The 12,880-nt window shown below is 44.6% G+C and overlaps 1 protein-coding gene across 1 annotated transcript in view; it reads left to right on the top strand.

Moving 5' to 3' along the window:
• Positions 1–12,627, top strand: part of SLC14A2 (solute carrier family 14 member 2) — a 62,625-nt gene extending 49,998 nt beyond the window's left edge. Inside the window, 5 exon segments of the mRNA XM_059723555.1 lie at positions 404–596; positions 7,428–7,575; positions 8,290–8,424; positions 9,584–9,633; positions 11,447–12,627. Of these exon segments, the coding sequence (XP_059579538.1) occupies positions 404–596; positions 7,428–7,575; positions 8,290–8,424; positions 9,584–9,633; positions 11,447–11,623 (703 nt within the window). The 3' untranslated portion in view covers positions 11,624–12,627.
• The last annotated feature ends 253 nt before the right edge of the window (positions 12,628–12,880 follow it).

Genomic DNA, 12,880 nt, shown 5'->3' with positions numbered 1-12,880 from the left:
GTCCTCAGCAAATGTAAATTGAAAGGATCTGAACAAACCAAAGGAGCTTTTCCCCAGTTCACACCAGCTGAAATCGGGTCTGGAATATATTTAGGATAATCAAAATCCTCTGATAGGTAAAGGTCATTGTATGGGATTATCCTAAATGAACTCTGGATTTTGCTGGCTGCAGTGTATCAGTAGGCATGTAGGAATTGCAAGCTGCCCAAAAATAAACCCATTGTTATTGGAAGAACTTCTGGAATGAAAGCAATTCTTAACAAAAAGCAGAGGCGATGAAGACCATATATTTCCTACAGCCATATATTATTCTGTCACAATCATAGATAGTTTTTCCAGTCCCCGCGATGTGAGGCATTCATCTCACCAACCTGTAGTAAGATCATTTGTCTTTCTCTTTCAGCCCCATTTTCACCAGTGCTTTAGGCTCAGTCTTCAGCAAGTGGGATGTTCCTGTTTTCACCTTGCCTTTCAACTTTGCCCTGACTCTGTATGTGGCTGCCACCGGACACTATAACCTCTTCTTCCCTGCAACACTCATTCAACCTTTAACCTCTGTACCTAACATCACCTGGACTGATATTGAAGTGCCAAAGGTAAGAGTCGCAAAAGGATCCTTCTCCATTTACACAGCAAACCCATAAAGTGCCATAGCTGTTTATTTTATGTGACAAAGAAAGGAAGCAGCCATATAATTTTGTATTTACCTGGCAACTACAAAGCAATGCGTGATGCTTGACTATGATGATTGCCTGTTGCGATGAGTTCAGTATTAGAGTTGCCAAGTGTCTTTTTGTAGACAACTGGACCTATCGGTATATGTGATCATCTTCAATTAATCTCTGGAGTTGATGTATGCGTTACCATGGAGACATTGGTTATGACTGCATACTTAAGGCTGCATTCAGAATTTCATTTAAAGCCAGGATTACATTTTTGTGTTATCTATAAATAATACAGTGTATTAATTAAGACATAATTTGCCTTTTGTTAAGAAATTAGCATATAGAGAGTACCACAATGCTAGCATTAAGAATCCATGTCCAGGCAGACACACCAATTTTTTTAGAGCCAATATTTCTGCCGGACCCGTACAAATATTTTATGCTCCAGTGCTCTTGCTCCTATTAAACAGTCAGTGTTATTCCAAAGTTGTGTCCCCTTCATTAATTAATGCTGGTGTACAAAAAAAAAAGCTTGTAAAAAAGGACATTTTAATTTTAAACATCTTAAGAAAGACAAGAGAAAGAAACCAGCTTTCACCATGTGGGGAATAAAAAACAGTGAAGAAAGATGTTGTTTTTAAGCTTCTAATTAATGAGAATAAGAAATATATGTAAAAGGTAGTCCATTCCACCTGGTATATTATGAATCCAGAAACTATACGCACCCCTACAGAAGGTAGTTCATCTAGTTGATCCCTCATTGTTAATGTACTTCAAACTCCTGGTCACCCCAAAGAAAGAAAGTTTGGGGAAAGCAAGACAGTCAGGGCACATTAGGTGAAGGAATTAGAAACCTTTTTTTCTGATTTGCATGGATGACTTGAAAGCTGAAAGAGAAGACTTCATAGAAATGCCCTGCTGGCTCTCCAGGGTGTACTTGGTAGCCATGTTGGACTGAGACGAGAAGACATACCAAAAACTAGGACTCTTGGTTCCAAAAGAATACCTTTCATTAGACCAGCTTTCCCAGTTGGTCTAATATTAAAAATCTTGGCTCCAAAAGTTGGAACCAAGAGTTCAAATATTGGTTCTTAATATTAGACCAACTGGGAAAGTTGGCCTAATAAAAGGTATCGTCTTGGAACCATCTTCTAGTTTTTTGTATGTCTGCTGGCTCTCCAAAACTGTAATCCCTTTTTTGCTGACAGGCCAAAGGGAAAGAGAGCATCAAACAAATGTTCATTAAAATGAGGTATTTGTCTTAGAGGAGTAAGGCAGAAGTTGTCAGTTCCTGGAAATAAATGAATCCCCTCTCTACATAGCTCTCTTCTGGATTACACATTAAGACATCCAACTGTGAGCTTTACATGGCTAAAAGAAGGGCGGATGATAAGAAGCAGCTGAACGAGTAAGGGAGATTTGTGATGAACTGTGTCGTTTCCCTGGTACATGTGACTAAAATTCCCCAAAATGCATTGTTGCAAACAGAGAGGACACTGATAATCATGAGACTGTACTAAAAGTGGAACTGAGAGGAGCTCTGGCAGGACCTTTAGCTATTAACACCAGGCTAATTTCTGTCCTACGTGAATGAAACATAAAGGTCCTAAAGTCTGGAAATATCTGGGATCCAGAAATGTGAGGGCCAGGGAAAGATTAACGACATGTAGGTTTGTTCAAGTCTAGGCTCTGTGAGGTCCAACCAGACTGCCATTGACTATAGTGGGGGATGCATTAAGGCACCTTTTAACAGATGAAAGGGAGAGAGTCCAGCAGAGGGGCAGTGAAAATGGTGAGGGGTCTGGGGAACATGAATAATAATGAGAAGCTGAGGGAACTGGGCTTATTTAGTCTGCAGAAGAGAAGACTGAGAAGGGTTTTAATAGCAGCCTTCAACTACCTAAAGAGGGGTTCAAAAGAGGATGGAGCTGGACTGTCTCGGTGGTAGCAGATGACAGAACAAGGAGGAAGGGTCTCAAGTTGCAGCATGGGAAGATTGCTAGATATTAGGAAAATCTTTCTCACTAGGAGGGCAGTAAAGCACTGGAACAGGTTCCCCAGAGAGGTGGTGCAATCTCCCTCCTTAGAGGTTTGTAAGACCCAGGTAGACACAGCCTTGGCTGGGAAGATCCAGTTGGGTTGGACCTGCTTTGAGCAAGGGTTAGGATTAGATGACCTCCCAACCCACATTTTCTATGATTCTACGATAAAGTCCCCAGGAGTGGCAGCTATGAAGCACAGGCTGGTTGTAAGCACCAAGAAAGCCTATGACTGTTTAGACCTGAATATATGTTTTTCTGTAGTTCCTCACCGGTTCTCCACCTTTTCAGACTCAAGGCACCCTTCCATAACGTCTCTATTGAGCTGCAACCTATTTCAAAAACTCATGTATTTATTACAGTACTTACCACCTCGCCCAGGGACCAGGCACAGAGAGGAGGAGCAGTAGCTTATTTCCCAATACCAAGCAGCATCCTTAAAAGGATCTTGCAGTGGAAATCACTCCTGTGTGTGAGTAATCAGCTGCTTTAAAACCCGTAGCAGCAGGTGAAATGCCTGGAAAATATGCTATAAAGACCTCAAAAAGATGAAGAGGTGGCTTGATTACAGAATAGGACATTTATTACATGGGGTGAAAATGCAGGGTATTAAAAGGCTCGTTCACATAGCAAACAGAAAGCATAAGAAGAACAGAGTAGGAGTTTTGATGGGATGGGTGCCCAAGAAGGGTGGCTGTGCCTAAAGGAAACGATCCTTTGGGCACAAAGCAAGACGATCCCCGAGCGAGGCAAAAGAGGGAAAGGGGCCAGGAGGCTTCCATGGCTGACCAGAGAAATCCAGGGCAGCCTAAGGGCCAAAAGGGGAGCACATAAAAAGTGGAAACGGGGTGAGATCACTAAAGATGAATATACCTCCTCTGCTCGTGCTTGTAGGGAGGCAGTTAGGCGGGCCAAAGCTACCATGGAGCTGAGGATGGCAACCCAAGTAAAGGACAACAAGAAATTGTTTTTTAGATATATTGGGAGTAAAAGGAAGGCCCAGGGAGGAATAGGACCCCTGCTAAATGGGCAGAAGCAATTGGTGACAGATAGAGGGGACAAGGCTGAACTCCTCAACGAGTTCTTTGCCTCAGTGTTCCTAAGCGAGGGGCACGACAAGTCTCTCACTGGGGTTGTAGAGAGGCAGCAGCAAGGCGCCAGACTTCCATGCGTAGATCCTGAGGTGGTGCAGAGTCATTTGGAAGAACTGGATGCCTTTAAGTCGGCAGGCCCGGATGGGCTCCATCCGAGGGTGCTGAAGGCACTGGCCGACGTCACTGCAGAGCCACTGGCGGGAATATTCGAATGCTCGTGGCGCACGGGCCAAGTCCTGGAGGACTGGAAAAGGGCTAACGTGGTCCCCATTTTCAAAAAGGGGAGGAAGGAGGACCCGGGCAACTATAGGCCGGTCAGTCTCACCTCCATCCTTGGTAAAGTATTTGAAAAAATTATCAAGGCTCACATTTGTGAGAGCCCGGCAGGGCAAATTATGCTGAGGGGAAACCAGCATGGGTTTGTGGCGGGCAGATCGTGCCTGACCAACCTAGTCTCTTTCTATGACCAGGTTACGAAACACCTGGACACAGGAGGAGGGGTGGATGTCGTATACCTGGACTTCAGGAAGGCCTTCGATACGGTATCCCACCCCATACTGGTGAACAAATTAAGAGGCTGTGATGTGGATGACTGCACAGTCCGGTGGGTGGCGAATTGGCTAGAGGGTCGCACCCAAAGAGTCGTGGTAGATGGGTCGGTCTCGACCTGGAAGGGTGTGGGCAGTGGGGTCCCGCAGGGTTCGGTCCTTGGACCGATACTCTTTAATGTCTTCATCAGCGACTTGGACGTGGGAGTGAAATGTACTCTGTCCAAGTTTGCAGATGACACAAAGCTATGGGGAGAAGTGGACACACCAGAGGGCAGGGAACAGCTGCAGGCAGACCTGGATAGGCTGGACAAGTGGGCAGAAAACAACAGGATGCAGTTCAACAAGGAGAAATGCAAAGTGCTGCACCTAGGGAGGAAAAATGTCCAGCACACCTACAGCCTAGGGAATGACCTGCTGGGTGGCACGGAGGTGGAAAGGGATCTTGGAGTCCTAGTGGACTCCAAGTTGAACATGAGCCGGCAGTGTGACGAAGCCATCAGAAAAGCCAATGGCACTTTATCGTGCATCAGCAGATGCATGACAAATAGGTCCAGGGAGGTGATACTTCCCCTCTATAGGGCGTTGGTCAGACCGCAGTTGGAGTACTGCGTGCAATTCTGGGCGCCACACTTCAAGAAGGATGCGGATAACCTGGAGAGGGTACAGCGAAGGGCAACTCGTATGGTCAAGGGCCTGCAGACCAAGCCCTATGAGGAGAGACTAGAGAAACTGGACCTTTTCAGCCTCCGCAAGAGAAGGTTGAGAGGCGACCTTGTGGCTGCCTATAAGTTCATCACGGGGGCACAGAAGGGAATTGGTGAGGATTTATTCACCAAGGCGCCCCCGGGGGTTACAAGAAACAATGGCCACAAGCTAGCAGAGAGCAGATTTAGATTGGACATTAGGAAGAACTTCTTCACAGTTCGAGTGGCCAAGGTCTGGAACGGGCTCCCAAGGGAGGTGGTGCTCTCCCCTACCCTGGGGGTCTTCAAGAGGAGGTTAGACGAGTATCTAGCTGGGGTCATTTAGACCCAGCACTCTTTCCTGCTTATGCAGGGGGTCGGACTCGATGATCTATTGAGGTCCCTTCCGACCCTAACATCTATGAATCTATGAATCTATGAAACCAATGAATAGCAAACTGAAGACAGCAGCATTCACAGGAGAAATTGGGCCCGATGCTTAACAGTGAGAATGATTAAGGACTAAAACAAACTATCAAGATCTACCAAGCCTTTCTATCCAGACTCCTTTAATTAAACATGTTCTTGGGTTTGATCCATCAGTAACTAGATGAAACTGGTCTGTAAATCAGGTCAGGCTACACGATGTTGTAGCAGAAAGCCCCTTTTCCTCTTGCCTGCAGTTGCTCTCCCTTCCTTGGATATGTTTTTCCTCTTCTACCTTTTCTTCCGTCCTCTTTCTTTCACTTTAAGATAAGGAATTGTGTTTTGAAATTTGTATGTGTGCATTTTGTATCTCCCCTTGTATTTTGGTATTTTTATCTATTTGTGTGCCATGGCATTACTTTTGTAGCTTATATTTTATACTCCTCACCTTTCAACTAAATGTGTTTAGTTTCATAGGAACCTTGTCTGCCTTTAGTTTCAGAAGTAAGTTATACATTGTAACAATGTTAACAAGGGCAGGAATCAAACTGCCCTTCCCTGTATCAGGCTGGCCCCTGAAAGAGCGAGTGAATCAGTGATTGAATGTGTAACACGGTAGCAGGCAGCAATTAACACCTAAGGAAACTGCAGATCAACCAACTGAAGAACTCAATAGAAGACAACGTAACAACCGGGAAATCTCTAAACCTCACTGATCAAGGGCTAGAAGCCCTGGCCTGAGTTAATCAACTCCGGGGACCAACTTTGGAGCTGAATATCTCCAAATCGACCACTCCCAGAGCCCTATTCAAAATTCATCAACAGACTCCCAAACCTGCACGTACATGCAGACAACCCCTGGGGCTGACAGATGCCATCCAGTAGCCACCGAGGAGGGAAGTCCCACAAGGGTCAACGACCCCTGGATTGGGAAAACCTGAAAACTGGGGAGTCAAAGTCTGCGAAGGACAGATAAAAAGCAGTGAAAAGTGACCCTCAGGAGCGCCCTCTTGATCTCCAACTTGACCAGCACCCGACCTGTCCAGCCAGAAGGACCAGCCAGCGACCCCCTTCTGGAAGATAACACCACGCTGAAAGAAGCCTCAACGGCAGACTCCAATGCCTGTGGGATAGGTATACCTGACTCTTGTAGCTTGCTACTGTGTGTGTGCATGTGTGTGTGGGGGGCGGAGGGGGGACCAGCCCCAAGGTTTATGATTTAACTTCATTACAGTGCCTCAATCCGCCTAATAAACCAGAATTTTAAGGATCCCAAGTTGGACATTTGTAGCCAACAATGTAATGGTTTCCTCTGGCCTTAAAATCAGGAAGATTTCTTGTGAAAGATGGACCCGACTCAGACAGACTAAAATCTCTGCCTTGTGGGCATCGTGGTTCAAAATGCTGGTGGTTTCTTTCAGGTGACTCATCACAAGGCTTTGAAAAAGTGAGCAGTGTATGAGAGTGATGTGACGTAAGGGAATGTTATGTAAGGTTTAAATGCAAAAGACTCATTGTAAGTAAAGTTCAATAGAAAACCAAATCCTTGGCTTTGAATTTTAAAATATTAGTGAAAAAATAAACTTTTAAAGGGGATATTTTGATTAAGTCGTATAGCTACTTAGAAAACTATCTATGGACGCCTACTCATTTATTCCTATTAAATTGTATAGGTACTGTCCATAAGTGGTGGGTCCAAGTCTTATACAGATTCGCTAGGCAGCAAAATGCATGAAAGAGCAACAGGTGTCAATAAGTGACATCTCATACTCCTCCCCATTGCTCATATTAACATCCTCAACCTCAACTGCCCACAGGCCTAAAAGTTTGCATTTTGTCCTCTTGTAATTACTAAGGGCAAATCTCTATTTAGCATTTGAGCTGTCTTCACAGGTTTGCAGTTCAGGACATCAATGTTAAAAACGAATCATAGACTAGATAAAAACTTATCTTTTTCAAACTGATATAGTTGTTCCAATCCATTCCCGTTGGAGTTGGACAGGTGTACGGCTGTGATAACCCCTGGACTGGAGGCATCATCCTGGTTGCTTTGCTCATTTCCTCTCCGCTCATTTGTCTGCATGCTGTCATCGGATCAGCAGTGGGGGTAGTGGCAGGTATAAATTCTCTATTTTACGGGTGTCTTGTCAGGGATGATCCTGCCTTGAGCAGAGGACTGGAGTACATGACCTCCTCAAGTCCCTATCAGCCCTACTTTCTTATGATCCTATATTGTACATGCACACTTGAAATAAAGAGAATTAGACCCAGTGAAAAATGTTGCAGTCAAAAAATATGTTTCCAATGGAAAGTGTCTGACCAGAAAGAACATTTGACAAACATCAAATATGTTGGTGGAAGTTTTCATTTTTCAACTACAAATTTGAATGTTTTACATGTTTTAGATGAAATTCTCATCTTCATTGTTGTCATAAAATTTGAAGGGTGGAAATATTTTTATATCAAACCCAATACATAAACTAGAAATGTACTTACTTTTTGTTTTTGAGTAATCATTTACTGAATGAGACAAAGCTGTGGGTTCTGAAATGGCTAGGTTGCAAAACCTCTCCCATTCATTCATGTATCTCCTACTCCACTTGTACAGCTTGCTCCCAGTTTCACCAAGCGAAGTCCAGAGTAACTCCACTGGCTTCAGTAGATTTAGTCCAGGTCAACATCTGCATGAGTAAAAACCGAGCGTGGGTCACTGGGAGGAATGGTTGTAGGTCTGCATCTAGAACAGAGCTGTTCAAATGCCTGCTTCAGTCTAGAGTTCAGCTTCTCTCCCTTGAGCTCTGCGCTGACTTTTTTTCTGATTTCCTTTACAGCCCTGAGCCTGGCAGCACCTTTTAGTAAAATCTACTCCGGCTTGTGGAACTACAACAGCTCCCTCTCATGCATCGCGATTGGAGGCATCTTCTATGCTTACACCTGGCAGACTCTCCTGCTTGCAGTTGCTTGTGGTATGTGTCTAAGGAGCTTCTGCTATTACTTTGGAAATGAAAAACTAGAGGTGTGCTGAAGCTGCAGTGTCCTCATCCAGACAAGCAGATGAATTCGGACAAGGCTGAAGGGCCTTTAGCTTGGAGGTGTCGATTCAGGGCCATCCCTCTACCACACAAGGGCAAACCAAAACCATGAATTTTGCCATCAGCCAAGCACTGTATCCCACCAAAAGGAAGCAAGTGTCTGGAACCAATGATAAGTATATGGACATGCCCTGATGTATAGAGCACATTCACTTGATACTCTTAAATGCATCGCATCAGTAAATGGAAACTGGGGACGGACACACACTGTTTCTGTAGATCTCGAAACTCTAGAGAGGGTCAGGGAAAAACTTTTCTCAAAAGTTACTTCTACCTGAAACTATACTGTAAAGCCACATTACTTTAGAGTTAGGGCTGCCAGGCTCTGGACTGGGCTCCCAAGGGAGGTGGTGCTCTCGCCTACCTTGGGGGTCTTCAAGAGGAGGCTGGACAGATATTTGGCTGCAGTGATATGACCCCACACCTGTTCCTGCCCAGGGCAGGGGGTCAGACCTGATAATCTGTTTAGGTCCCTTCTGACCCTAAGCACTATGTATAATTTATAAATGGAGTGCAAACCAAAAAGCACAGAGTTCTTTGAGAAATGCTATATAAAGCAATTCCTTGTCTGATCAGGATAACGTAGATCTTGGGGTGAAACCCAAACACATCATTGAGATTTTGCTTTATTCCTTCACTGGCACACATTATAGTCTGTCTGAGCGAGGAAAGCCAAACGGCTACATGGGAAGGGGGTATTTTCTATTCCATAGGAGCCTCGTAAAGCGACTTCACTGCAGAAACATTTCCAAAGATTGTTTCCTCGATCCTGCTTTTTTTCGTTGTTCCATTTCTACTGCAGTACAAGATTTTTGTACACCATGCATGGGCCCCCACGTTGGAAGGGATGATATCTGTGAAAGGTGAAGTCCATACTATAAATAACACCTGTGCTCTCACAAAAGACAGGGCTAGGTTAGCAGGAAAAAACCATCCAGGGCAGTGGAAGGGCTTGTTCAGCTGTCCTACCTCATTCCCCATGGCTGTGAGCAGTCTTACTTATCAGGAATAATCTCTCTGTCTCTCTTCACAGCACTCTTCACTGCCTATCTAGGAGCATCTCTGGCTAATATGTTTTCTGTGGTAAGTTTTAATTAACTCAGGAACAAACAACAGGGAAGGGAGCTGTGTTCCCTAGGACAGAATGCAAACCTCTGATACTTATTCTTCATCACTAGTGTTTCCCAGGGGATGTAACACAGTTATATTTACAGAGCAGGTCTGTCCCATTAAGAGCCTCAGTTTTACCAGTGGGGACAAGTTTTGCCTCATGGGATAGCTACAACGCTCATTAAAATTCATTGACAATAATAATGACTTAGCACTTAACATCTACAACATAGAGCTGGCACGTTAACTAGTAAGCCCATCATACCTCCATGAAGTAAGGAGAATTAGCCATAATTTATACATAGAAGTCTGAGATGGAGAGGCCAAGATCCTCAAACATACCTGTAAAAATCTAGTTCTCAGTATCCTACTCAAGGTCCAAAGAGGAGTCACTGAAACAACCAGGAGGAGAATTTTAAAAAATCCTGACTTCCATTCCTGTATTCTGATCTACAGCCGACAGGCCAAATACTGCCTTATTTTACACTCAGTTTCATTGAGGTTACATTGACATGAGAAAAAAAGATTTATACCTTTCCCTGGCTAGCCAGTACTCACTATATGGAACTGATCCACATAATGGTAGCATCCTATCAACAGATGGCTTTGCTTTGGTGAAGAGGAGAGGGGCTGCTACATCTTTGGGAAATAAATACAATCTTCTTTTGGAGAAGATTCATTCTAGGTCTGCTGGCTTTGACTGAGTAATAATGAATGGCTTGATGCCTAGTTGGCAGATGGTACCAAGTAGAGTACCCCTAGGGTTGGTCCCAGGACCAGTTTTCTTCAAACAACAATCTGGAAGATGGGATGGAGTGCACCCTCAGCAAGTTTGCAGATGACACCAAGCTGGGGGGAGTAGTAGATACAGTGGAGGGTAGGGCTAGGTTTTAGAAAGACCTTCACAAATTGGAGGATTGGGCCAAAAGAAATCTCATGAGATTCAATAAGGACAAGTGCAAAGTCCTGCAGTTAGGACAGAATAATCCCATGCACCGCTGTAGCCTGAGGACTGACTGGCTAAGAAGCAGCTCTGAAGAAAAGGACCTGGGGGTGACAGAGGACAATAAGCTGAATATGAGCCAGCAGTGTGCCCTTGTTGTGAAGAAGGCTAATGATGTACTGGGCTGCATTGGTAGAAGAAGGCTGACGTATTGGGCTGCCAGCAGATCAAGGGAAGTGATTCTTCCCAGATATTCAGCACTGGTGAGGCCACATCTGGGAGTACTGTGTCTAGTTTTGGGCCCCCCACTACAGAAAGGATGTGGACATGTTGGAGAGAGTCCAGTGGAGGGCAATGAAAATGGTTCGGGGGCTGGGGCACATGACTGATAAGGAGAGGCTGGGGGAACTGGACTTAGTCTGGAGAAGAGAAGATTGAGAGGGGAGTTAATAGCAGCCTTCAACTACCTATATGGTGAGTCCAAAGAGGACTGATCTCAGTGGTGGCAGATGACAGAACAAGGAGCAATGGTCTCAAGTTGCAGCAAGCGAAGTTTAGGTTGCATATTAGGAAAAGGTGGTTATGAGGAGGGTAATAAGGAACTGGAACAGGCTACCAGAGAGGTGTGGACTTTCCATCCTTGGAGTCTTTTTAAGGCCTGGGTAGACACAGGTTTGGCTGGGATGATCTAGTTGGGGCTGGTTCTGGTTTGAGCAGGGGGCTGGACTAGATGATCTCCTGAGGTCCCTTCCACCCTCACTTTCTATGATTCTGTGAATTACAGTTAAGACTGGAAGTTTCCATAAATCAAAATAAGAACTATTCTCTTTTTTTTCCCCTCAGTTTGGATTGCCGTCAGGTACCTGGGCCTTCTGCTTATCTGCCCTTACCTTTCTGTTGATAACCACAAATAACTCTTCCATCTACAAGTTACCTCTCTCCAAAGTCACTTACCCAGAAGCCAACCGAGCCTATTACTTGGCAATGAAGAAACATCACAAGTCCTCCTGTGAGGTGTAAATGCTAAGGCAGAAATATACTTTGTGACAGCAGCACAATGTGCCTCCCAGAATAGGCTGACTGTTGTGCAACATCATCAAGAGAAAATCATTCACTTTCAAATGGAGAGATTTTTCCTCCATGGTGTTCATTTATTGTTTTCCATAGCTACTGCACTGGATTATGAGCACCTGTAACAGGTACCAATCCATACTGGCTGAATCCAGAGCAGTGAAGAAGAGAACCCCTCTGGGAAACTTTCCAGCCAGGACCTGAGATTGAACAGAGGTTGGCTTCATTTCAGGTAGATGAGATAGTTTTTTATTAGCAAGGAAAGTGGATAGATGGTGCCATTTATCAGCGGTGCCAAAGTTTGACGTTCTAGCTCATGGTCTTGTTAGGGCCAAATGAAGAGGTAACTAACCCCACCTTTGCAAAAACCCACATGCAGAGACAGACAAAGAGCACTGATCTGTTGCATTTCCAACTCCTGTGATTTTACCATAGTTGCAGACAACTAGAAACTATAAGGCAAATAAAAACAACCCCCAAATGATGATTTCTTTGGAAAAAAACATCGTTATTTTTAGGCCAGCCACTCAATTTTTGAGCTGTCAGGGCTGGAACTGCTGGATTAGTGAGAAGGAAACAAGCAGAGACATCACTGTCCCTTTGCAGTTTAGAAAGATGTTAAATTCAATCCATGCCATAAACACCAATAATTGCATTGCTTGAATTCTTCCCCTATGAGGCTTTCTCCAGTACTAGAGGAAAATATTCTCTCTTCCCAGTCTTTCCATTTTTAGTTCACAAAAATGAAGCAATCATAGGGCAGAAATAGCCTCCAGGCAATATTCACCTCTACTAAGTAAAAGGAAATGGCCGATAGACCAGTACAGTGTAGTTCTCTCCTCCTACAGGCCCTGCCCCCTAGTCTGTGTATATCTTCTGCCCAGGGTCCTTTCCTACCCATCATCGAGCTGGGTTTGCTACAGTGCATGGCCTTCTACAACTGTACAGATAGTGGGGAGCTGAACTGGCACTTAACAGCCAACTCAGTGGGGTGTTAACTCTGAGAACCGTGCTTCCAAACCACGTGAAGTATTTAAGGTGGGAAGGATGGTTGTTCTCAGAGTTAACACCCCATTGAGATGGCTGTTAAGTGCCAGTTCAGCTCCCCACTATCTGTACAGTTGTAGAAGGCCATGCACTGTCTGGTTAATTCTGGCTGGTAACTGCTGGATAACTCGCCTGGAGTATCTGACATGAAGATTCACC

This window comes from Alligator mississippiensis, chromosome 3, assembly GCF_030867095.1.
Source record: "Alligator mississippiensis isolate rAllMis1 chromosome 3, rAllMis1, whole genome shotgun sequence".
Classification (NCBI taxonomy): Eukaryota; Metazoa; Chordata; order Crocodylia; family Alligatoridae; genus Alligator; species Alligator mississippiensis.
This window is presented reverse-complemented; position numbering and strand designations above follow the sequence as displayed.